Source organism: Nematolebias whitei, chromosome 9 (assembly GCF_014905685.2).
Source record: "Nematolebias whitei isolate Nwh7 chromosome 9, NemWhi1, whole genome shotgun sequence".
In the NCBI taxonomy this organism is placed as follows: Eukaryota; Metazoa; Chordata; class Actinopteri; order Cyprinodontiformes; family Rivulidae; genus Nematolebias; species Nematolebias whitei.
In genome coordinates, this window is record NC_056506.1 from 13,896,201 (window position 1) to 13,921,352 (window position 25,152).

At 44.3% G+C, this 25,152-nt stretch overlaps 4 protein-coding genes across 4 annotated transcripts in view; 3 read left to right on the forward strand and 1 right to left on the reverse strand.

Moving 5' to 3' along the window:
• The window catches only part of zgc:162816 (uncharacterized protein LOC571260 homolog), an 8,589-nt gene extending 479 nt beyond the window's left edge, over window positions 1-8,110 (forward strand). Inside the window, exons 2-10 of the mRNA XM_037681479.1 lie at window positions 51-197; window positions 292-421; window positions 594-744; window positions 826-1,006; window positions 7,006-7,124; window positions 7,241-7,367; window positions 7,456-7,518; window positions 7,601-7,706; window positions 7,810-8,110. Coding sequence (XP_037537407.1) covers window positions 52-197; window positions 292-421; window positions 594-744; window positions 826-1,006; window positions 7,006-7,124; window positions 7,241-7,367; window positions 7,456-7,518; window positions 7,601-7,706; window positions 7,810-7,899 — 1,113 coding nt within the window. The 5' untranslated portion in view covers window position 51 and the 3' untranslated portion in view covers window positions 7,900-8,110. The remainder of the gene's footprint in view (window positions 1-50; window positions 198-291; window positions 422-593; window positions 745-825; window positions 1,007-7,005; window positions 7,125-7,240; window positions 7,368-7,455; window positions 7,519-7,600; window positions 7,707-7,809) is intronic.
• A 1,215-nt stretch (window positions 8,111-9,325) lies between these two features.
• On the forward strand, window positions 9,326-18,586 carry orc2 (origin recognition complex, subunit 2). Its single transcript, XM_037681480.1, has 15 exons — window positions 9,326-9,395; window positions 9,470-9,628; window positions 10,720-10,806; window positions 10,916-11,005; window positions 11,083-11,114; window positions 11,192-11,249; window positions 13,239-13,552; window positions 13,634-13,743; window positions 13,809-13,941; window positions 14,025-14,121; window positions 14,189-14,335; window positions 14,411-14,582; window positions 16,291-16,352; window positions 16,419-16,537; window positions 18,503-18,586. Exons 1-15 carry the CDS (start codon window positions 9,326-9,328, stop codon window positions 18,584-18,586), a joined length of 1,734 nt encoding a protein of 577 aa, XP_037537408.1.
• Window positions 18,587-19,021: 435 nt separating this feature from the next.
• cfap410 (cilia and flagella associated protein 410) lies at window positions 19,022-22,333 on the reverse strand. The gene is made up of 7 exons (XM_037681481.1): window positions 22,099-22,333; window positions 21,969-21,987; window positions 20,914-20,960; window positions 20,611-20,840; window positions 20,300-20,450; window positions 20,135-20,228; window positions 19,022-19,212 (listed from the first exon to the last, which is right to left on the reverse strand). The coding sequence occupies exons 1-7, from the start codon at window positions 22,173-22,175 to the stop codon at window positions 19,051-19,053; spliced, it is 780 nt and encodes a 259-aa protein (XP_037537409.1). The 5' UTR covers window positions 22,176-22,333; the 3' UTR covers window positions 19,022-19,050.
• Window positions 22,334-22,582: 249 nt separating this feature from the next.
• rpl37a (ribosomal protein L37a) lies at window positions 22,583-24,815 on the forward strand. Its single transcript, XM_037681482.1, has 4 exons — window positions 22,583-22,617; window positions 23,243-23,371; window positions 23,493-23,575; window positions 24,563-24,815. Exons 1-4 carry the CDS (start codon window positions 22,615-22,617, stop codon window positions 24,624-24,626), a joined length of 279 nt encoding a protein of 92 aa, XP_037537410.1. The 5' UTR covers window positions 22,583-22,614; the 3' UTR covers window positions 24,627-24,815.
• Window positions 24,816-25,152: the final 337 nt, after the last annotated feature.

Here is a 25,152-nt window from a genome sequence, read left to right on the forward strand (position 1 = left end):
TGTGTGTGTGTGTGTGTGTGTGTGTGTGTGTGTGTGTGTGTGTGTGTCAGTATGGAAGGCCAGCCCGTCTCAGTCCTGTGCAGCCCTGCTCTGCTGGTGGATGTGGACAAAGTCAAGAGGAATGCCCAGAGGATGATTGACCGCTGCCAAGAACTGGGAGTCCAGCTCCGGCCACACATGAAGACCCACAAAACGCTGTGTGTGTTCAAACTCACACACACACACACAGCTTGTCGTGTCAGCAGGGCCGTGTGTGAAGGATCCTGACGCTCTGTTTGTGTTCACCTGCAGCGAGTGCGCTGACATCATGACGGCTGGATCACGAAGGTGCATCGTCGTCTCCACCCTGGCAGAGGCCTGTTTCTACGCCGATCATGGATTCGATGACATCCTCTATGCGTACTCTGTCCCCTTTGACAAGGTTCTTCAGTTTACACCATGAGCTGTGTCTCTGCTCTTTACTCACACTCACTCACTGAGCTGTAAGACTGGTTACAACTCACCTCTGCAACAGGAAACACTACAGTTTGAATCTGAGGTGTTGCACTATTAGCTGCACTTCAAACAGTAAAAGTTGCACTGCATGTTTTTAGATGGAGCGTTGTGCAGCTCTGTCAGAGAGGCTGGATCTTTTCCAAGTTTTGTTGGATCACCCTGATGCCCTGGAGCAGCTCAAACGGAGGCCTCTGAAAGATGGCCGGCAATGGAACGTCTGGCTGAAACTCGACTGCGGCAACGGAAGAGGTAACCGTGCTGGAAACTGTACTGCAACTGGTCAGAGGCTTTAAACACCTGCTGGTTCTGTGTTTTTACTCCTCGTCACAGCTGGAGTCCTGCACTCGGAGCCTGAGGCGCTCAGGCTGGCCCAGGCCATCGCAGAGACAGAGGGGGTGGAGCTAACAGGTGTGTACGTCCACTGTGGGAACACCTACAGCTGCAGAGGAGTGGAGCAAATTCAGGCTGTCGCTCAGGAAACCACCAACTGCACCCTGCAGTTCATGAAGAAGTAAGCTCGGACATGGAGACAGAAACCAGCAGAAGATAAATAAAATTAATAAATCTAATTAAATGAATAAATCAAATCAAATGTATTTTTGGTTAAAGCTAGAAAATAACATTTTGTACAATATTGTGACGTCCTGTGTGTGTTTTAATGATAGGTTAGCAGTCAGCTGTTACCAACACATTTTACATCACCTTCTGTAAAGTTCAATGAGGTGTAGCCATTTTTGTGTTTTCTACAGTCAGTTGCCTGTGGCAGCCATCTTGAATTAGGTTAACTAAGTTAACCAGCTGTAGATGTGTGACCCTTGATTATTTTCTGAAGGTTTGAATAAAATCTGTTCAGTGGCTAATGAGAGCTTTAGCTAAAGGTAAGGACAAATTAACACAAAGACGCTGGACGGATGGATGTCTGGATGAATGTCTATTCTCAGAGTCAGAGTTTCTTTATTGTCATTCGCACCTCATGTGGTACATGTGGTGGAGCGAAATTATGTACACAAGGTCCCAGTTACATCCAACAATAAAATGTATAAGAAAAACAGTAATAAGATCTAAGATATGAACCAAGAAAAACATCAACTAAATATACACTAAGCACTCATAACATAAAACATTGAACATCAGCACAAACATGAACATGAGTCTGTGAGCAGATGTGCACGCATGAACACATCAACATTTAAACAGATCAGCAGCAACATGAAACAGATCAGCAGCAACATGATATGGTTTTTCACAGTGATTATTCTAGTTAGATATTCATGAGTCTAACAGCCTCAGGGTAGAAGCTGTTCCTCAGTCTAGTGGTTCTACACTTTATGCTCCTCAACCTCCTTCCTGAGGGGAGTGGGGCAAAAAGTGTGTGTGCTGGGTGAGTGGGGTCCTTCATGATGCAAGTGGCCCTCTTCCTGCATCTGGAGGTGTAGATGTCTGTGATGGTGGGGAGGCTGACTCCAACAGACTTCTGTGCAGCCTTCACCACTCTCTGCAAAGCTTTTCTTTCTGCAGCTGTGCAGCCTCCATGCCACATGTTGATGCTGGAGCACAGGATGCTCTCCACTGCACACCTGTAGAAGGAGGTGAGGACTGAGCTTCCCAGACCAGCTCACCTCAGCCGTCTGAGGAAGTAGAGTCTCTGATGAACTTTCTTGATCAGGCTGGTGGTGTTGTTGCTCCAGCTGAGGTTGTCATTCATGTGTACACCCAAGTACTTGTAGCTGGAGACCACTTCCACCGCAGATCCTCTTATGTTCAGGGGGGTGTAGATGTTTTTGTTCCTTCTGAAGTCCACAATCGTCTCCTTTGTCTTCTTCACATTTATGTGAAGGTTATTCTCTTTGCACCAGCTCTCCAGGTGTTCCACCTCTTGCCTGTAGCTGGACTCATCATTGTTTGTGATGCATCCCACCACCGCTGTATCGTCTGCAAACTTTGCAATGTGACAGCCTGGATGGGTAGCTGCACAATCATACGTGAGCAGAGTAAACAGGAGGGGGCTCAACACACATCCCTGAGGAGAGCCAGTGCTGAGGGTTATGGTGGAGGAGGAGAAGTTGTGGATCCTCACTAACTGTTGTCTGTTTGTTAAGAAGTCTTGTACCCAGTTGCAGATGGAGGGGCTTAGTCCTAGTGTGGATAGTTTGTCCATCAGGGTTTGGGGGATCATGGTGTTGAAGGCGGATGTGAAGTCCACAAAGAGCATACGGACGTAAGAGTTTTTCTGCTCCAGGTGGTTGAGAGCAGTGTGGACCACAGAGGAGATGGCGTCCTCTGTTGATCGGTTCTCACGGTATGCATACTGATGAGGGTCCTCGTTGATGGTTGTTTTGATGTGAGTTATGACCAGTTTTTCAAAGCATTTAGCGACTATCGGGGTGAGGGCCACTGGCCGATAGTCATTCAGACCAGTCACTGTAGAGCTTTTTGGGACTGGGATGATGGTGGCAGTCTTCAGGCAGGTGGGAACTGTCTCCAGGGTAAGTGAGGTGTTAAACATGTCTGCCAGCACCTGGCAGAGCTGATCAGCACATTCCTTCAACACTTTTCCGGGGATGTTGTCTGGGCCAGTTGCTTTGTGCGGATTAATCCTCCTGAAGGTACTCCTTACTTCTGCTGAGGTCACGCTGAGATGCTCTTCATCCGGTGGTGAGGTGAGTCTGGTGCTGGGTGGTCTGTTCGGGTCTTCAAAGCGTGCATAGAACTTGTTGAGGGCATCAGGCAGAGATGGGTCTTTGGGACATTGTTCACTCCTTCCTTTATAATCTGTTATGCACGTAATGCCCCTCCACATGCTCCGAGGGTCTTGTGAGATGAATTGACCCTCGATCCTCTGTGCATATGTGGCCTTGGCCCTCTTAATACCAGCAACCAGCTCTTTTCTTGTCCTACTCAGCTCCTCTGAGTTTCCAGACCTGAAGGCAGTGTTCCTGGCTTCCAGCAGGGTACGCACCTCTGCATTCAGCCAAGGTTTTCTGTTTGGGTAGCTTTTAACATTTCTGATAGTGGAGACTGTGTCAGTACATGTACTAATGTAACCCAGAACTGAGGATGTGTATTGGTCAAGATCAAGCGAACATCCATTTTCAGCAGCTTCTCTGAAAATCTGCCAATCTGTTTGGCCAAAACAATCTCTCAGTACAGGGCCACTGTCCTGGATCCAGCATTTAACTTTCTTTTGTACCGGTCTGGAGCATCTCAGCGGGGGCATGTAAGCAGGAGCCAGGAAGATTGAGATGTGGTCTGACAGTCCTTGGTGGGGGTGGGGTTCGGCTTTGTACGCATCTTTTACGTTAGTGTAAACACGGTCCAGCGTCTTGTCTCCACGTGTCGGAATTGTCACATGCCTCCCAATTAAAGCTTGGGAGACAGTCCTTTAGATTCACGTGGTTAAAGTCTCCGGCTACAACGTAAAGAGCCTCGGGGTGTTTGCTCTGCAGCGAGCTGATGATATCATGAAGCTCCTGTAGTGATTCATTAGCATTAGCATCCGGAGGAATGTAAACGACAGGATAAAAGTCACTGTGAACTCGCGGGGTAGATAATGTGGCCGGCATTTCACAGTTATTTGCTCCAAAACCTTCGAGCATGAGCTATTTACAACAGTACAGTTCGTGCACCAACTTCTACTCACGTAAATGCATACTCCGCCTCCCCGTGATTTCCCCGTTAGTTCGCTGCAGTGGTCCGCTCGAAAAAAAAGTCTGTCATCCAGCTGGAAGACTGTATCCGGCGTTTTGCTTGTAATCCACGTTTCTGTGAGGCAAAGCATCGCACACTTCTTCATCTCTTCTGAGGCGCCCGCTCTCAGACGAAGTAAATCCACCTTGTTGTCCAACGAGCAGACGTTCGACAGAAAGAGAGACGGCATGGGGAGTTTACCAGCTTTAGCGTTAGCCTCACCATAACCCCCGCCCGGCATCCTCTCCTCTTAAGCCGGGAGCAGCGCTTCCTCTTCTGCCCGCTGGAACGCCTCTGCTGCAGCTTCCAGGTAGATGACTTTAAGATCTGCATTCTGCCGAGCGTAGTTTTGAGTTTGTTGCTGATTTCTGCTATATTTCGTGGCAAATCCGCTCCTATTCTCATCAGTTCGGTTCGGCTATAGTTCACACGCATAAATCGCGCGGAGTCAGGCACAGAGTCAATATCAAAACTTCTAAAAACTGGGATGGTACTGGGAGCCTGTGAAGCTGCTACTGCTCTGAGCGCGGCCATCTTTTCTGAAGGGAAATGAAGATGACGTGCGACTGAACTCAAACAAATGGGCATATGTCAAAGTTTGCATGAGTAGAAAAGCGCGTCGTGACTAATTCTTTCAGCTGTTTCCTCCTCGGGGGTCTCCTCCATCTCACTCGGTCCTCACTCCAACTACCTCCATGCCCGCTCTAACTGCATCCATATATCTCTTTGTCTTTTTCCTGGTAGCAGCATTTCAAACATCCATCAGCTGACTTTCATTCCTCTTCTTTCAAGTGCATACCTCCACCTCTCCAAGTTCTCTTCCACCTGTTCCCTGTTAAATGGACTGTACTTATATAGGGCCTTTCTATCTTATTTCAAGACACTCAAAGCGCTTTACACTACAATCTGTGTCCTCATTTACCCATTCATACAACACTCTACTAGGTCTCTAGAAAGCTAATTGAACAAATCATTCTAATGAGACTAATCAGTGCTTTAGATCACATTCATACACTGATGGGACACACATCGGAGGCAATGAGGGGTTCATTGTCTTGCTCAGGGGCACTTCAGCATGTGACTGCTGGTGGATTCGAACCCCCAACTCTCACATTGGAGGACGACTGCTCTAACCACTCAGCCATAGCCGCCTCTGTTCTCACCACAGATCACAATGTCATCTGCAAACATCATAGTCCACGGGGATTCCTGCCTGACGTCATTTGTTAGTTGGTCTATCACCAAAGCAAACAAGAATGGGCTCAGTGCGGATCATTGATGCACTCCCACCTCCACCTTGAAGCTATCTGGCACTCCTACAGCACATCTCACCACTAACTAACGGGAACTAATGTTGGTGATCACAGAAAGGCAGGGTTGCTTTCTTAGGCTCTTTGTTTGAAAGGGTTTTTTTTTTTTTCATTCTACCTTTATTTAAACAGATAAATCACAATGAGCCTCGAAGACTCATTTACAAGTGAGACCTGTTTGGACAAACAAAAACTGGTTAACTGGACACATGTAGGAGTTGGAGGCGAAAAAAATTCGTATCAGACTTTTTTTCGCGCTTGAGGAAAAAAACCCTCTAATATTAAAAAAACACCTCGCACAAACAAGCACATAGTGACATAGACATTCTGCAGAGGGGGTGAGCCGAGAGCGGTCAGCATGTTCATAGATGCTCTCTCTCGAGGTCACTGTAAGAGTTCTGATAAGGATGGAAAATCAGTCAATGTCCTCCGGTGAGATCCATAAACATTCTCGAGGTATGTCGAGGAAAGGCCAAGAATAATGTCTATGAGAATCCAAGAGTCCTGAAATGATGACATAAAGTTTATTCTGCTGGTTTCATCTGGTTATCAGTTGGAAATTCCTCAGGGAGGGGGTGGTGAGCGTTAGATCACATGTTCTCCAGGCGAATTCAGATAAGATGACCTTCAAGGCCAGCCAAGGGAGAGATAAACACACAGTTGTTTTGGGGACAGGCAGAACCTAATGACATCTACCTTTAGTCTGTGTTGGTCGACTCGGTTCCGAAATGTCCAAAATACATGGCCACACCGATGGAACATGACTGAGTAAAATCACCAAGATCTGATCCATTCAGCCCAAAGTATTTGAGTCCGGGTACTCGAGACACGAACCAAGCCATCATAAAGGCAAGCAGCGTGATCGGGTCCAAATTTGCTGCCGACGACTTCCTTGATTGTAGAAAAAACCAGCAACCAGCCAAATCCAAAAAGCAGAAACCAGTTATCGTAAATCCAATTTAAATATGTGTCCTTAAAATCCACAGATGGCAGCAGATATAGACACATCATCAAGTCTTCCAGTCGATGAGATATCCAGCTGCGTACGTGCCAACAGGGTAAATCGGCTCGCCTAAATCCTGTCTTCTCTTTGAAGAAATGTTGTAAATTGAGTTGAGGGACCAACTGATCAAAACAAGTCCATAATTATGGTTCGGAGGAAATGCAAGAGAGGCTCACAAGCAGTTTCACAGACAGACAGAGCGCAAAGCAAAGCAGAGAGGGAGGGGAGAAGCATCCGATCTTGGCGAGAGCAAGTGGTGAAGTGTTGGTGGAATGTTTAGTTTTTTAAGGTAAATTTGTTGGAAAATGGGTAGGAGGAGGACACAAGTACAATTTTTATATTTAAATTTTTGTGTAGCGCAAACTCTAACACTGATGTTATCAAACAGACACTGTTGGGAGCTTATTATCTCCATGTGGATGCATGTGGCACCAGTTATCAGTCAACTTAGTTTTTTTTAGTTAATTGAAGTTAATAATCAATATGCTTTGTTTGTTTCCTTTTCTGCAGACTGAATGCTATCGGTATCAGCTGTAAGTCCAGCATCGGCTCCACCCCTTCCTGTAGTCAACCAGTCCACGACATGGCAAAGCTGAGCGAGGTGCATCCTGGGAACTACGTCTTCTACGGTGCGTTCTTGTTGATGTATTTGTGCATTTTTGCTCTTTTCAAGTCTAAATAATCTTACTGCACAACCAAACCAACGCACTACTTGTGATTGTTTTCGTGTTTGGGCGTGCTGTAGACGTGCAGCAGTCAGGGATTGGCTCGTGCATCCTGGAGGACGTGGCTGTGAGGGTTTTAACAAGAGTCATTGGACACTGTCCACACAGGAACCAGCTCCTGATCGACTGTGGCTGGAGTGGAATCAGGTACAACTAAACTGTTGATACAAATCAGTAACACACTTGGCGGCTGGAACGGAAAACAAGTAAAATAACTTTTTCTTCTTCCTTTCAGTCTGGATGGAGCTGGAAAACTTCCTACTGGATATGCTGTGATTGAAGGGCATCCAAACCTCAAGTAAATGTCTGCTATCTTCTCTCTAATCTTCAAACTGAACTCAGGTGTGACTGAGTTACTAATGTGGGATGTTTCCCTCCAGGTTGTTGTCCATGACTCAGGAGCACGGGAGAGTAGAGCCCATCTCAGGTCCACTGGACTACAGCAAATATCCACTGGGCACTTCGCTCATGTTGATCCCCTACCATGTTAGTACTGTTTTCTACAACCTGCTCAGTTGTCCTTCAAACAGGTTTTATTTTTCTGTTATGTATCTGTTTAACAAATCCATTTTTAATTTATGTTTTTTAGTCGTGTGCGACAGCCTTGATGCATCCTGTGTACTACGTGCACTCTGAGGGTCGTCTGGTGGGGAAGTGGACACCCACTCGCGGGTGGTGAACCTATCCAGTGCTTCACTTCTACAACACTGTTAGCTGAAGGATCTTGTCCACTTCATTTGATCTGTAGTTGATAAAAAAAAACTGTGGTTAAAAAGATAAAAGGAGGACTTCATTTCAGAATATGTCACATTCCAAATGACTCTTCCACTAAGAAATAGTGCAAAGTTAGCAGCTCTTTTCACCTTCTGTTAGTGAAGACAAGGGCACACGGGAAAGGTTTTCTGTCCGATGTCAAAATTAAAAAAAGTTAAAGAAACATTGTGTTTCCTGATTGTTTTCATCACATTATGATCAGTTTTTTGTCAGCTTTATATGGTGGTGGACAGGTGCAAACAGCTCTGCAAACAGGGAAACGCATGAATTCATTCAACCTTTATTTATACAGGATAGTCTCAATGAGGGCAGCACGGTGGCGCAACTGGTAGAGCTGCTGCCTCTCAGCGAGCAGGTTCCTGGTTCAAACCCCGGTCCAGGGGCCTTCTGGGTGGAGTTTGCATGTTCTCTCCGTGCATGCGTGGGTTTTCTCCGGGTGCTCCGGTTTCCTCCCACAGACCAAAAACATGCATGTTAGGCTGATTGGTAACTCTAAATTGTCTCTAGGTGTGAGTGAGAGAGTGAATGGTTGTTTGTCTCGTTTGTCTCTATGTGGTCCTGTGATGGACTTGCGACCTGTCCAGGGTGTACCCCGCCCCTCACACAGTGATTGCTGGACATGGGCACCAGCGACCCCCGTGACCCAAAATAATAAACGGGTAAAGAAAATGGATGGATGGATGGATGGATAGTCTCAATGAGTCGCGAGGACTCATTTTCTAAAGACCTGTAGGAATATAAATGACACAATCTCAAAAATACACAAACATGAAAAAAAACAAATGCAACAGAAAAACTGCAATCGCATAAAATAGAAGAAAAACATACAACCAACAAAGGAAAAACGCTACAAATAACAAAAACATTATTTTACCACTTATTTTGTCAGTATTTTACTGTGTAAACATGAACATGTTCAAGTATTTGTTTATTTGTGTTTTTTAAACTCTAAATTAAACAAATGCTAAAACTTGCACATTTCAGTAGTTTTCAGTAGGTTTCCGAGACTTGGCTCGAAGTGCATCTTGGGAAATGTAGTTCTGACTGAACCTCGCGTTTTAATTGGCTACTGCGTGACTTCCCCGTCACGTGGTTTAAAATCTTCAGTGGGATGGCGCGGAAACTTGTCATACTGCTACCGCACAACTAAACCTTGTTTTTAAAGTTTTGTTTACATTTTGTTGAATATTGTTCAGCAGGTACGTCACTTGTGTTGCTAACGGGTTTAGTGTGGAGTCTCGTGAATGTCCGCTGTGCGTTTTATTCAGATTTTAGGAACAAAACAAATGGACCCGTCATGGCAGCTAACCCATCGTGTTGTTTTGGTAGAAATGAGTGTGCTGGAGGTGAAGTTCGTCGGGGATGGGGATGTTCTGGAGCACATCGTGGACAAGCAGGAAGGTATGGGCTGTGTCTCAGTTCCTGAGCAGGTCTGTCCCCTCGGTGTGTCTCTGACCCTCAGTTTGCTCCTCCAGGTGTTCAGAGCAGCTCTGGTTCTGTCCAGAGGATGGTGAAGTTCAAGAGCCCGGCTGGACCGCGGGGCTGCAGACAAGAAGCTGAGCTCCATCATGATGAAAGTGGAGCCCAGGATGAGCAGAATTATGTCCAGGCTTTGGGGACAGAAAACACTGAAGGTATCCCACACATCTGCTCCATCACTACAGACTGGTTCTGGTTCAGTCCACATGTCTCTTCACCAGATTGCTGGAGTCTTGAGGAAATACTTGGGCTTGGATTCAAACAAAGTCCAGCCAAGTAGAGACAGATAAGTTGGTTCCACAAGAGAGGAGCCTGATAACTGAAAGATCTGCCTCCCATTCTGGTTTTAGAAACACTAGGAACCACAAGTAAACCTGCAGTCTGAGAACCAAGTGCTCTGTTAGGAAAATATGGAACAATAAGATCAGTAATATAAGATGGAGCTAGGTTGTTGAGAGCTTTGTAGGTTAGAAGATTTTAAATTCTGACAGGGAGCCAGTGGAGAGAAGCTAAAACTAGAGAGAGATGATCTCTCCTATCAGCTCATTAAAAGTCCGGCAGCAGCATTTTGGATCAATGAAGACTTGTTTTACTGACCTCCTGAAAATAAATAATTACAACATTCCAGTCTAGAACTGATAAATGCATGGAGCAGTTTTTTGTGCCGCACTGCAGACTCCAAAAAAAAGGAGTGGGGTGAGAGGGGAGTGAAGGAAGCCATCTATGTATAAACAGAAACTATCTTTAAACAGAGGAGGAGGTCTCAGATTTCAGCTTTCAAAAACTTACTACGCAGCTTTAGGACTGATGCCCAGCCATCTTCACGCCTATCAGGATTCCAACCATGTGACCAGAGTGGCCCCTCAGTGTGTGGGACTAACAACGACCCTAACGATCCTTTGTTGTGAAGAGTAAGAGGTCAATCTGCATTATGCGAGCTTACAGAACACCTTCTTTATAATTAGCACTTGAATCCCACACTCCTAGTTTCTTTGAGATGAAAAGCGAAACGTCTTCAAATGCATGGAGCATGCATCAGGATGTCTTCAAATAAAGTTCTGCTGTTTTGTTTTTAACCTTTTTTTGGATTTACCATGTCCTGGATGACGGAGAATCTTCACCTGCGTCTCACTGCAGACTGAATAAATGTGCTTAAAGCTGTTTGTAACTCTCGCATTAGTGAAAAGTACCTTCTTGGTAGTACTGTAAATACACTGCAAGTAACATGATTTTTGTGACTTCACAGAAAACGATGATAATCTGTCGAGAGTAGCTGGTTCCTCCATTTTCACCTTCCAGAAAGTGAAACGAGGCAACAAGATGGCCCAAACTGGTGAGAGCCTCTGATTTATTCTCACCTGAACGCTCTAAATTTAATCATTGTTTATCTGCAGCCGTGAAGTCGTGGGGATTTTTAGTATTGCTAGTTTTACTCTTCACAGCGAGCGAGCTGGCCCGGACTCCTGGGAAAAGTGTGAGCTTTGGCACGACGGCAGATATCGAACCTGAAACCCCGACTCGAGCAGGCCACAGTAAGTCCAGCAACCCCAGCACCACCTGGATTGTTTTTTCATTTTAGGTGATTAATCTTTATTCTGATTTTATTAAGACCACAGAGGTGAAAACCGGACGCCACAGAGGGTAAGACGCCTAACAATCTTTGTCATTTTTAATGTTTGACTTGTTTCAGTCTCATCTTTTCAACGTCTTTAAAACAGAGCAAGAGAGTTCAGTTTGTCTCCACAACGCCGCACAGACTCAGGAAGAGACTAACAGGTGAGTCTAATGCGGTGTAATGGGAAAAAGAAAGCCCATCCTCTTTCATCCTGGGGTTTTACACGTCAGAACTTAATTTAAATTTAAAATAAAAGTTCAAAACTGACCTCAAGTGTACAAAATATTCAACAGATTCCTCCGTGTCATTAATTATTAAATACAAATGAAGCCAAAATGGAAAGGTTGTGTTTGAAAAACAAAGTCCTCTGAAGTGCTGCTAAGGTGTGTGTAAACACAACACCAAGACAGAAAGACATCAGCAATGACCTTAGAGAAGCAGCTGCTGACGCCCATCAGTCAGGGAAAGGTCAAAGGTCATTCCTAAACAGGTTGGACTCCATTATTCTACACAGAGAGAGTGGAAAATATTTAAGATAGCCGACAGTCGTTCCAGGAGTGGACGTCCCTGCAAATGCACCCCAAGGTCAGACCGTGCAATACTCATAAAAATGTCCCAGAGCTCCATGTCAGACTGTACAGGCCTCGGTTCGCGGGTTAAAGGTCATGACAGGAGCATTAGAAAAAGGCTGAACATGTGTGGTTGTTTAGAAGGTGGCAGAAGAAACCTCCTCTCTAAAAACATCATGACAGCACAACATCTGGATGAACTTCAAGACTTCTGCAACAACTTCTGACCTTTGGACATATAAGACAAGAGGACAGCTGTTTACCCATAATGCACAGAGCCACGTTTGGCAGAAACACAACAGCTCATCGACACAAACACCTCTGATTAAATGTCAGCTGGACGGTGGAGGGCTGATGATTTGGCTTGTTGTGTAGACACAGGACCTGAGCTCCTCTGTAGACCTGAGGACTCGAGTCCAATGTGGGACCAGCAGTGATGATCCCAAACACAGCCGCTAATCTAAAACGGTTAGGGTTAAAATAACAATAACAAGAAGTAGACTTTGTTCTGAAGCTGGAGACATTTCTCTTCCCATCCAGGAGTCTTCATCAGTTCTAAAACATCTGGAGTGTGTGGAGCTCCAAGCTCCAGAACTTCAGGAGAGGTCTGGATGTGTTCTTAGATTCAGCTGCAGGTTAGACTGGCACTACTCACCCTCACAGTGGAGGCTCATCAGGATCTTTGTCTGCCTGGATCACAGACAGATGTTTGGGTCACCTTCATGAAGGTGTGGCTTGGACTGGAGCTGACCTGGAATCAGGTCTAAAGCTGCTGTAAGTGTTTGAAAGTTGAAACCTGAGACCTCCTCCTCTGTTTTAAGTTGTTTTTTCTTGTTTGATGTAAATGTCTTTCTTCACCTCCCTCTCAACCCATCTGTCCTCTCTGTCCAACATCTGGACCTGCTGGTCCTCAGCAGAGTGTCCCTTATCCTTGAGGTGTAGGTGGACCACTGAGTCTGGTTCTGAAGAGCAGCTCTGTATCCATGCATCCAGCAACATCTGGGCTGATGTTTGCTCTTCTCTCTGTTCTGCAGTGTGTTTCTTGGATTTGTTTGCTGACTGAAGGTCCAGTTAGGATCTCCACAGGTTTGGAGAGCTCCTTTGATCTGGTTCTGTTCCTTCTGTATTTGTGGGGACACCCAGTGGGGTGAAGTTCTGATGACAGAAAGTTTGTGTTCCGGTGGGCGGTGAGAGTCCAACAGAAGGTTCTGGTCCGTGTGAGCATGTTTCCTGTAAACTTCAGTGTTGAGCCTCCAACAGTCCATAAAGACAGCTTGTTGTCTCTGATGTCCTCTGCGTCTCTGTCTCTCGTTGTCTCTGGCGTCCTGTCTCTTCAGAGACAGTGTGGGACCTTCAGAGAGCGGAGCAGAGCCTTGATGAAGTGAGGCGACGCTGTCAGTAGGAGTGGGCCAGACTTCCTGTAGAGATGGTTCTACTGGTCTCAGCCTTTCAGTTTGAGCTTCTTGTTGTTCAGTAAGAGATGGAGGAATCTGTTGTTTGTTCCCTGAGGATCATTCCAGGTTCTCATATGTAGACTTCCTTTGACCCGTGACGGTTGACGTGGTCTCTGCTGGTTTTCAGCGGCGAGTCTTGGCTCAGACAGCGACAGTGAGCTCTCGCCTTCGGACTCTGGAGAGGAGGAGGAAGACGAGCACCAGTTTGAAGAGGAGCAGAAAGGAAAGAACGAGGATAAGAAGAACTTTAGAAACTCCCAAACTCCCAGTAAAAAGTTATTGGCAGCTCTCTACAAGACTCCTGCCAAGAGGACCAGGACCACAGCAACACCCCTCAGCCAGCCCACCATGACCGAGGAGTACTTTGAGGCTCACGGCAGCTCCAAAGTCCTGACGTCGGACCGGACCCTGGAGCGTTTGCACACCCCTAAACTCAACAGGGTTTGTAAAGTGCAGCCAGTGGTGCAAACATCATGACGGGTCTTTACAGTTCAGACTGAATTTATGTTTTGTTTGTTCCAGGAGAGTTTAAATCACCTTTTAGAAGATAAACCTTCATGTTACTTAGAAGAGCTCCAGCAGCTGCAGGACAAACACAGAAAGCACTTTAATAAATGGATGTTGCACTTACGGTAAGTCTGGCTGCCTTTCTACATCTTCACAAGTGTAAAACGCTGACGTGTCTGCTTGTTTCCAGGTTGGGGTTCAGCGTTCTGGTCTACGGGTTGGGCAGCAAGAAGGCTTTGCTTGAGCACTTCAGGGAGTCTCATTTGTCACAAGAGGTTCATCTCGTGGTCAACGGATTCTTCCCCTCCATCACTCTTAAATCAGTTCGTATTATTATTGAAGCGCACATTAAAGAACTTTATATTCATCAGGGTTGTTGACCACAGTCCTTTTGGTTTTGTTTCAGATCTTAAATGCTCTGACGTGCGAGGTTCTGGAGCTGGAGGGAAGTTCTCGAACCCCTGCAGATCAGGTCCAGCTCGTCTCTCAGACACTCGGAGAACGTAAGTTTGGGAACTCTTGTCTTGTTTTTGCCAGACCAGTTTTCCATCACCCAGCTTGTCCCTGCAGGTCCAGATCTCCACGTGTATGTGCTAATACATAACATTGATGGACCAATGCTGCGAGGAGAGAAGACCCAGAGTGCACTGGGGCAACTGGCATCCCTGCCAAACCTGCACCTGGTAGCTTCTATAGACCACATCAATGCTCCGTTAGGTGGGTGGCTCTAGGGCTCAGCTCTGCGGTGTCGGTCGCAGAGATTGCAGCTAAAAGTTTAATTTATGCTTCCAGTGTGGGACCAGTTCAAACAGAGTCAGTTTAACTGGTTGTGGTGGGAGTGTGTGACGTTCCAGCACTACGCAGAGGAGACATCGTATGAAAACTCACTGCTGGTGCAGCAGACCGGCGCTCTCGCTCTGTCCTCCCTCACCCACGTGCTCCGCAGCCTGACGCCTAATGCAAGGTACGACGGCCATGTTGGTTTTACTGCACTGGTGATGGAATGTACGGGGAGCTCCAAGACATGTTTCAGGATTTAACAGAAACAAGCAGAATGACCTGCAGAGCTGTGAGAGCTACAGAGATAAAGTTCATGAGCCATGAAGACATGAGAAACAGCTAATACACCGACGTCCTCCCTGGTGCTGAAAGATTTTAGAAATGAGCGTTTATTGTTTTTGAGATGAGTGATAGAGGAACGTTGGTTTGAGAGGGGAGTAAAGAGAAACTGTCCATCTTTAAAAGGGGCGGAGCCTCCGGGTTCAACTGTCCGCCTCTTACAATGCTGTTATTGCTAGTATCACTCAGCCCCCTGTGAACAGTAAACGGCCATCAGTGCATTAACCACCGGATGTCAGGCTGATGGTCCTCCATGATCATGTGAACAGCTAGTTCTGGATGTCAACAACAAACTGGTTGATCCGCCATGAGAAGGTGCTATTTATAAAACTGAGTTTATTGCAGCTCCTCAGACTGATGAAGGCTTTTGGATTAAAGCCGAAACGTCTCAACAAGTTTTTAATTTATTTATTTATTTTTCAAATTTTAATCCGTTCAGAGGACCTGATTCAACTTTGTTAGACGTCTGCTTTCATGTTTGCACTGAACTTAACAATTGGTTAAAATCCCTTAGAGAGGTCAAGTGGACAGCTTCAGATCTTGTTGCGAGGTGTTCCAGGTCACAGGAGCAGAGTAAGAGAAGGTCTTTTTGCTAAGTTCAGGGAACGCTGCAGGTAATGAAGGCCTGAGAGCGCACGCTGTAACTGCACTGACGACGTGATGTGGGAGGAGATGGAAGGCAGCAGACCAAGGAGGGATTTAAAGATGAAAATGTACCAATGAGAGAGAGCCTACATGAAGCTCAGGGGTCTGCAACATGTATGATGAAAAGAGCCATTTCTACACCTTCATTCACATGTCCAGAGTCACAACAACCTGCTACAACTGGTTATCAACTGGTGGCCCAGGGGCCACTTTAGGGTTGCTGTAGGAGACTTTTATGGCCAGTAGGGGTGACCTTATAAAGCTAAAAATATCTAATGATGTTTTATATTTATTAATATTTTTACAATTTAAGACAAATGAAAAGACCAGATTCTTGTAAAGAGGGGGAGAACAGTTAAAAAAACTATGAACTATGCAGACCTGTGATATTTGTAATTGTGGAAAAAATAATTAAGTATCAAAATGAAGCAAAAAATTTAAGTATTTGCAAAAGAAATGACAGGAAAACAGCTAAAACTAGTATGTTTTGTTTGTGTAACAACCAATAAAATTAATTTTATGTTAATTTTGGTCAAAGCTTGAGAGAGCTGCTGCAGAGGGACCAAAGAGCCGCAGGTAACAGACCCCTGGTGTGGATAACGATGACCAGTTAACCAGTGCATGGCAGCTGGCAGAGTTTACTTACATCCTCTGTTCAATTCCAGTCCAGAAAAACACTCATCTCCCAAACTACAAACATTCACTGTTCAAATCCCTCAGTGACGGGGGACATCGGTGTACTGCTGGTTTATTTGAGGTGTAAATATCTAGTTGTTGCACATCTAACTTGTAATTTGAGCATCTGGTGGTAATTTATTTGTTGTTGAACCGAAAAAGTCAACTTTTTATCCTAACTGAATCTTGTTTGTCTTTTCAACAACTGCTTCTTCGTTGTTCTCTCTTTGCAGAGGAATCTTTAAACTGCTGGTGAAGTTTCAGCTAGAAAACAAAGACAACCCTTCATACACAGGTGCGCAAACATTTACCGCTTGAGCCGGCTTCACAGTTCTCTGTAAACGTTTCCTTGTCTGCGCAGGATTATCGTTCCAGGACTTCTACCAGCGATGTCGAGAGGCGTTTCTGGTGAACTCAGACCTTACTCTGAGGACTCAGCTGACAGAGTTCAGGGATCACAAACTGATCCGAACACGCAAAGTGAGCGCCACTTTACTCGTCCCTCTTCTCCTGCAGGGTTAAAGCTGGTCTTTCTATCGTGCCCCCTCTTCTTAAAGGGCCCTACAACTACTTGCAAATATTGGCCTATGTATGTTATTTCTCTACTAAAAGTTGTTTGTGACACGTGAAAACTCCCAATTAATTTTAAAATGATCTGTTTATTACATTTTCCAATTAAGGACATGGCCATCATTTTACCGGCTCAATACATTCTGGGACGATGACAAACATCGTCTGTAGTGGAGACTGAAACTCAAGGAGTCGAGGCTAAAATGTTATAACGTAACAATAAAGTTATTATGTATTTGAGTCCTTAATTATGCACAGTATATGGGTCGAAACAACCAAACGTGATCAACGTGTGCCGTTTAATTAGCTCTGGAGCTAACGTGTAAACAGTCCTCTCCGCCAACACGCTCCTGCTCAAATTAAAGGGCTGAACAAACGTTCACGCTGGATGGAGCTAATCTGTACATCATTTACCCAGAATGCTTTGCAGCATAAACAATGGTGACATCTCTGTTTTTTTAATTTATAAAACTCAAACTGTGTACGGTCCTGATGCATGCTCAGTAATCCAGATAGATAATTATTAGTTATTTAAAATAGTTGTTATTTTAGATAATTATTAGTTATATATTATTATTATTAATTTTTTTTTTCTTCACTGGCTCTGTAACGAGGCGCATGCATTCCTTCCCGCTCCCTGTTCTCCTCCTGCTTTTTGCTCTCTGTCTGTGTATCGGAGCAGCTCCTAATTTTTTTTACACATCTCCTGAAATGAAAACTACTGTTTTGGATCTGACCAACTGGACTTTCGACGTATATTACAAATTCTTTTCAACAAAGCCACAAGGTCCTGGAGAACCCTCATCTGCTCGGAGGAGACGTGCAGCTGGATATATCTCTGGGGGTGATGTGTCTACCTCTGATATCGACCGAGGACGCTGAAATTGCCGATCATTGGATTTATAACAGGTTTCCTGTTTGGAATAGTCTGGATCCTGGTTTATCAACATACAAAGAAGACGATCGCAGCTCATTTGGACCTGGACAAGCTGCTGTCTATGAAGGTCTGGTTCATGCTGGAGGACTCAAAATCAGCTGATTTACGAGTGAAACTAAGTCAGAAGTGATTTGAATCACAGGCCACCTGCAGCTTTGGGACCCATCAGCATGAAAACACCATCTTGAAGAGGCTCATAAGCACGGGCCAGCAGAATGAACCCTAAGCTGGCCGTTTCGGACCTTGGAAAGTATCAGTACAGACTCGAGGCTGATGGAAAATAGTCTGCCTGAATAAACCAACAATTGTGGATTATCTGAACTTCTCCCCAGCTGGCCTCGGAACAGGCCGACTTATCAATTTCTCCTGGGAAATGTGTAAACTAAGGAAAATCTTTGTCTATCACACCCCCCACCCCCATTCTGTGGAGTCTTATCAGAACTGTGCCATCTGACCATCATCTTGTCAGGACAATGGACTAGCTAGGGCTTCATGGACCGCCTCGTTTGTAAATGCATATGTACGTGTTCATAAATGTGCTTTAGCCGGCAGAGTTTTTTAATGTCTTAAATCTTGTCCTGATAGGACAAGGTGTGAAGAGATCTTTTTTGTAATGCCACTACCCTCCTCATGGCTTTGTCCATTTTTTCTATCTAAATATATTATTCTGAATAAGAATTAAAAAGGCCGCGCTTTATAGCAGCAGCTTCGTGCACTCCGTCCATCTTTCGGATGACTGTACGTACACGTTCTCGTTGTATCTCGGTGCAATGATAATAAAGCTTGTTCTGATTCGGAGATAAATCCAGCCTTGTGAAACAGCCTACAGTCTGTTTTTTTCTGGTCTCGTTTCTATAGCTGAAGTATTTATCAAATAAGGTCTATTGTTCCAACTAGATGAAGATCCCTTTAAATCTTTTTTTTTCCTGTCGCTCCAGGGTGCAGATGGAGTGGAGTACCTGCTCGTTGCTGTGGATACGAGCACGCTGATGGACTTCCTGGAGAACGAGGAGGATGAATGAACGAAGTCAAAGCTGTCTTCAAGCAAATTTTAGCTGTTAGTCACTGACATGAAAACTCATTTCCATCTGTTTTTAAGATGGTATAAAACAAAATCAGTGTTTTACATCAAATGTTTGGTCTAAAATGCATCAATGTAGCAGAATGAAAACCTTCCTGTTTGCTGAGTAGACCCGAGCAAATAAAAGCAGCACTTGGAGTCAAACTGTTGCTGATTGGCGTCTTTAAATGCAGAATGAACCCCAACATTAAGCAAAACGTACATTATTTGTTCTTATAAGGCATGTGGGCATGCAGCTTTAAAAAAAAGAAAAGAATGGAAATTGTGAGTAAACACAGCCACAAAAACTCTGCAGGGAAATGAATTAAACGCAGTGCAGAGTATTGCACCACGGTTGTCTTTTTTAACCCCATGCTTTGAGTTCTACCGGGGGGGGGGGGGTTCTGATGGTTCTTTGCTATAAGATTAGTGCTGAATGTCAGTGGTTCTCTGAGCTGAAGGTCTTTGACCGTCTCCTGAGTCCAGCGTGAACGTGTGCAGCCTGTTCTGCGCGGCCGTGTGAACAATATGAAGCTCATCTTCATCCAGGTCCCTCAACAGAAGCAAAACTGCATCAAGGATGTGAGTCTGAAAACAAAGATCAGAAATCAAAGACGAGCACTTCCAGTTCAACGCTTTTCACACGCCTGTCCAAGGAGGATGACGTGCAGTAGTCTCCAAATATCCGTGAACTTCCTCCTGTCCCGCCCACAACTTCTGCTCAAGATCATCCAACATGATACACATGATACACATGCATCATCAGACAGTCTAGTACATCTTAAATCACTCTAGCTTCTAGGTCAAGGTCACAGATAAAGGTCAAAGTTAAAACAAGGTTTTTGATTGGGCCATTGCCATTTGAAGGAGCCTTTCATGGCACTCAAGGACACGGTACATGCAGTACAAAACAAATGAATAATGTAAACATAACTTAAATACAGGTAAAGTGTCCAAGAGGTTAAAGTGAATATTCAAAGAGGAGTTTTCATGCAAGGCTTGAACATCTAGAGGGTGGGGTGCTGAGTGACTGAATGCTCTGGAGCCCATAATGGTCAAGACGAGCAGATGGTTGGGTGGAGGAGGAGGACTGGAGCGTGTAGGTGGGTGTGCTGATGTGGAGGAGTTCTGTGAGTTTGTTGAGGGTGTGAAGGTGAGAAGATTTTGTAAGAAACCTGCTTTTGAATGGGGAGTCGGTGAAGATGCTGCAGGACTGACTGGAGGGGATCTGGAGATGATGCGAGCAGCTGAGTTTTGGACCAGGTGGGGTTTATAGATGGATGTAGGTAAACCAAAAACAATGAATGCAGTAATCTAGGCGGGATGTGACCAAAGAGTGAACAGGAACAGCAGTACAGTTGGATGAGTTGGATGGACGGAGACGAGCGAAGCTACAGAGGTGAAAGGCCAAACGAGTGATAGATTTCTGTATAACCGTTTGTCGACGGGCGTGTAATGTGCCATAAGCTCTTGTTAGATGTAGGTTGGTGCTGCTGCTGACAGAAGTTACCTTTCTCATTGTTTGTCTCTCCAAGGTAGGAGAAGAAAGAGAAGAAAACTTCTCTCTGGAGAGTGGCTTCATTCCCAGCTCTTCTCTGATTTTGCTGAAAAACAGAACAGGATTTTTTTGTTTTCTTTCTGAATACGTTTAGGCGCTTCTGTTCACAAAACCTACTTGGTCTCCTCCATGTTGTAGCTGAGCGCATCGTTCTCTGTCTCAGCATCTGTAGGGCCGTTGTTTGAAAGCTGGTTCTGGATGCTACCTGGGGGTGTGCTGACCTCTTCACCTTCCATGAGAGCGAGTGCGACTTCATCCTCAGTCACCACTGCACCCACAAAGAATGAAATAATATATATAACTGTTGGTGCACTTTGAAATATAATGTTCACTTCACTGGGTGATTTGTTAGGATTCAAGGCATGTGAGCAAAGTGCTTCAAAAGGTGAGGTAAAACAAACGGCGTGTGTGCAGACTTGTAAAATTACCCTGATTGTCGAGTTTGTGGAGGCGAGGCAGGCAGCGCAGCACAGTCAGGCGATACTTGCTTGGGTCACTTCCACAGCAGGGGTTTTCAGCCAACCAGAGCACCCGGAGACGTGTGAGCGGACACAGACACCGCAACTCGGAGAGAGAAGGAATCATGTTCCTCCTCAGGTAGAGCTCACTCAGAGATAAACAGCCAGCCAGGGGAGACAGAGATGTGATGTTGTTGACACTGCAGGTAAACAAACTAAATGTCAGGTATACTGGATCATACCGAGAGAAGCATGTTTATAAACTGGACCAACCTTAGTGTTAGCACCTCAATGTTAGGCATCTGAGAGAAGATAGAAATCTGAGGGGAAAAATTTACTCCATTCACCATTTCCAACATCATTCGGAAAGAACAAAAAAAAAAAGGCTTTTTATTAGAGCACAAATTCATTGTCCTTTATAGCTACTCATGCACGTGTGTTAAATCAGACACCACGCCCCCAAATAGGTTCCTATAGCCATTTCCTGTCGGCGTTAATCTCTGTTGTTTTGCTCTTTAACACGCTTTTTTATTGACTGTTATATACAAACATATTTGTAAAATAGTTTGGGGTATTTTACGTTGCGATAGCAACGTGCAGTGTTTTCAGGTGTCTGAGAGGCTGCAGAGCACAGCTAAAGGTTGACATGAACACTGTACTAAAAGGGTTGTAAGCCCAATCATCCAGGTAGATAACAATAAAAAAAAAAAGTTAAATCGTGTCCTCTGGACCAGTTTCTTTAAGTGAGAAACGTTTCGTCCCCCATCCAGAGGACTTCGTCAGTCTGCAGCCTGTCAACCAGATCTGTCCAATAAGTAGCCTTCACTGCTGTGTTTCAAGACAACCTCCTGTTGGAATCTCAAAACTAGGCTTTTAACATGTGCAAAACACACCCATCCAAAACAATCATCATCATGTATTGTGTAACAATCAAATGTTTTAGGCCAGATGACCAACTTGCTACTCACAGAAACAGCCTGAGGACAACCAAGGCCAAAGTGGATTTACTTCTACTTTGCCTACTTCTGAGATTCCAACAGGAGGTTGGCTTGAAACAGCAGTGAAGGCCACCTGTGGGACAGATGTGGATGGCAGGCTGCAGACTGACGAAGTCCTCTGGATGGGGGACGAAATGTTTCTCACTTAAAGAAACTGGTACAGATTACACGATTTAACCTTTTTTAATGTTTAAACTAAGTGTATTTCAACGAACCGGAAGCAGGCATCTAGACCACAACGTCAGTAAATACCTGCATGCACCTACACCTAATGCATGCGCATCCGTAACTATAAAAGTCAATAACAACATAAAGTGATTAACAACTCACGTCAGTCAGGTTACACCCCCTGCAAAAAATAAACGGAGTTACTTAAGTAGTACGTGTCCACTACAGCAGTCCACATGAACACCAACAACCCAGTTCATTGTTAGTTCAGTGTTTTAGATTGGGCTCTTACCAGCAGTTTAGTTTCTTCACACTTTCCAAGTCGGAGGCCTTAGCCTTAGCAAGGACCAATTTCCGTGTTAGCTTCATAGCATATCTTCGGCTTTCTCAAAAATCAATAACATTTTCAGAATAGTATCTATAGAAATATATAAATCTTAAACAATAAAGGCTCCATTATGACAGAGCTAGCGGACAAAACTCCACTCAGCTGCAAAGAAACGTTTTTTCGTTCACAATGTCACTGCGCATGCGCGTTTCTAATGAAGCGTCCTTAGTAACGGGTAAAAACAAAACTTTTTGTGTACGAGGCTTTTTTTTGTAACATTGTAATGAACATAACGCAGTAGACACATAAGTAAGTATTTAAAAAATATACTCTTTCACATAGATGTCATGTTTATTATTTGCGTTTTGTATTCTGTATGTCGTCTAAAACTCAAACTCCCACAATGCAGCCCGAGCGACTTGGTAAACCGCGCCTGCGCGTTGAGTAATCCCTCTTTGGACCTACGTCTCCACTGAAACTATGGTGAGGGTAGTCTCTCCTGCTGACAATCCGCGTCAATCTTTTAATTCTTGTGTTACAAATGATTATTTGACTCCATCGGAGGCTCCGTGGCAACCCATAATAGCTGTCTTGTTTTTTATCCGTATTAGTTATGCGATAGTTTCATTAACAAAGACGATGTTTTTATACCCCACTGAAACAGAAATGGCCGCCACCATAGCCGTTCTCATTGAGTTCTGGAGCCGGGCGGGCTAGTCATGTTAGCTCACCGTCACGCCACAATCGATTCATTTAGCACACTTTTTAGACATCACACAGTTGAACGAAAATAAAATAAAGTCCGCTGTTTTACAGAACAAGTTGAGTTTAAACTGAGCTGAAATTGTTGAGTATGTTGAGAGGACTGGAAGTGTGTGTTGAGCTAACATCTTGTCTCAGGAGCTCTACCTGTTTTCAGGTGTAGTAAGACTACTGGCACAGGTTTACAGGACAAATCTGTTAATCTAGTTTACAGATTGTGCTCAGAATATTTGAAATATAAACTCAGCACAGTGGGGTGAAGCGGGAGTGTTCACACGGCCAGATGGATGAAACCAGTCCAGTAAATGTCTGTTTCCACATTAAAGTTGTTTCCTGCTGTTTTCAGGCCAAGCGAACCAAGAAGGTGGGGATTGTTGGTAAATATGGCACGCGTTATGGCGCGTCGCTGAGGAAGATGGTGAAGAAAATAGAAATCTCTCAGCATGCTAAATACACCTGCTCCTTCTGTGGCAAGGTGAGTGTTCGAACAGTCCCTCGGTCCATGCAGCTTCAGAAATGACTGCATGGTGACATTAAGTCCAGATGTGCTTGGAGAATATCTGGTTGTCTCACAGATGGAAAACCTCAATTTTCAGACAAAGATGAAGAGGAGAGCTGTCGGCATCTGGCACTGTGGGTCCTGCATGAAGACGGTGGCTGGTGGCGCCTGGACGTACAAGTAGGTTCTTTATTTACCTTCTCTGCTCTTATTGAGCAACCGAGTGTCATCTGCATCCGTCGGCTCAGAAAACTCCTGTGTCCAGGTGTAAAAGGTTTCGTTCCCGCTTCATGTGTACGATCTGTGGACATTAGATTATAACTAGAGTTAGATTTAAAAGAATGGGAGGAACAGACGGTAAGCAGGCTGTTTTCCTGGATTTGATGAATGTTTTAATTTAAAGCTGCGTGAGTTTATGCACAAACTATGAATGCCTTAATATCCTATATACTTAATATGGGATGTTAAAGTATATGTTTGTACTTTTTGTGTGTAATTAGCAGAAACGTAATGGTTGTTGTGATGCCGAGCAGTAAAGCTGCTGGGTGTATAAAACCAGTCTGTACCTCCTGGATATGTTTCAATTCTTTTCTGTTGCTTCGTTATCTTTTAATAACACAAACCAAGATGGATGCGGTTTAATTTGACATTTTTAAGTTGATATTTTGCCTTGCTTCTAGAAAACACTTGTTTTTCTTCATTACTCAGCAGTAATGAAAGCTTTGGGTTTGGAGGTTTCTGGTTTGAATGTAACTCACCCATGACCTTGAGTTTATAAAATGCAATTTAATTCAACTTGTGTAGTTCCTGTTAATAACAAGTCGTCTCAGGACTACACAAAATAAACGAGTGCAGATCAGATGACTCCTTGTGTTATTTAAATAAAATAAATAAAAACATCTTCCTACACGTCCCCAAAAGAGAAACACTTTAAACACAACCTGCAGCTTCCTGGGAGTTATGGCTCACTTCTGAGCTCTTTACTGGTTTCTCTGGTGAGATAGATTTAATTTATTCTTACACCACGTGTTGATCATTTAAAACCCTTCCCTGTAAACAAAGCAACAGAAAGTTCGTTTTAATTTTTTAAAGGATTGGTCATGTCCTCTGTGCAGAAGTTTTGAGCTAAGTTCATATGTAAATATTTATTTATTTAAATTTTTTCAGCACAACATCTGCCGTCACGGTCAAGTCTGCGATCAGGAGGCTGAAGGAGTTGAAGGACCAGTAAACCTGTTCACAGCGATCATTTTGGATTTGGGACTTTTCTATAATCTAACCTGGCAGAATCGGACAACATCCAAAATAAAGCTGTGGAGCGGAGGCTTCTGTCTGTCCATTTGTTTTACGCATGGAAACTGACGGAAAAATAGATCTGTTGTCGAAACATAATAAATAAATAAAAAGCTGTCACAAAGGAGTTCTCCTTCCAAGCTGTGGGATCTTTTAACATCGACGCCGTTTTTAAACGTTTGTATTTTCTCCACATGAATTATTGATCAGAGAATGAGATCAATTCCTGCCAGTTTACTAAAAACAACTCCAGTCAGAAACCAGTTGGTTGCAAGTTCCAAAACCGTGATCAGTCTCATGACGTTCTCTGTAGCTCTTTCTGTATCAAAATCTGTTATGGAAAAATTCAACTTTGGGGGTTTAGAGTCGACAGACTAAAACTAAATCAGTACAGGGCCTCAGGTGGACCTGCAGAGGGTTAAAGTTCCTCTAAATGTTTCTGTGCTCCTGCTTCAGGTTTATTA

Coding starts and splice junctions, on each gene's coding strand:
- orc2 (XM_037681480.1), top strand. CDS start 9,326: ATGAGTGTGCTGGAGGTGAAGTTCGTCGGGGATGGGGATGTTCTGGAG. Junction 10,807..10,915: donor CAACAAGATGGCCCAAACTG/GTGAGAGCCTCT, acceptor TACTCTTCACAG/CGAGCGAGCTGGCCCGGACT. Junction 14,122..14,188: donor CTCTCAGACACTCGGAGAAC/GTAAGTTTGGGA, acceptor TTGTCCCTGCAG/GTCCAGATCTCCACGTGTAT.
- cfap410 (XM_037681481.1), bottom strand. CDS start 22,175: ATGAAGCTAACACGGAAATTGGTCCTTGCTAAGGCTAAGGCCTCCGAC. Junction 20,841..20,913: donor ATTGAGGTGCTAACACTAAG/GTTGGTCCAGTT, acceptor GTTTACCTGCAG/TGTCAACAACATCACATCTC. Junction 20,229..20,299: donor TACAACATGGAGGAGACCAA/GTAGGTTTTGTG, acceptor TCTGTTTTTCAG/CAAAATCAGAGAAGAGCTGG.
- rpl37a (XM_037681482.1), top strand. Junction 23,372..23,492: donor CCTGCTCCTTCTGTGGCAAG/GTGAGTGTTCGA, acceptor CTCAATTTTCAG/ACAAAGATGAAGAGGAGAGC. Junction 23,576..24,562: donor GGTGGCGCCTGGACGTACAA/GTAGGTTCTTTA, acceptor AAATTTTTTCAG/CACAACATCTGCCGTCACGG.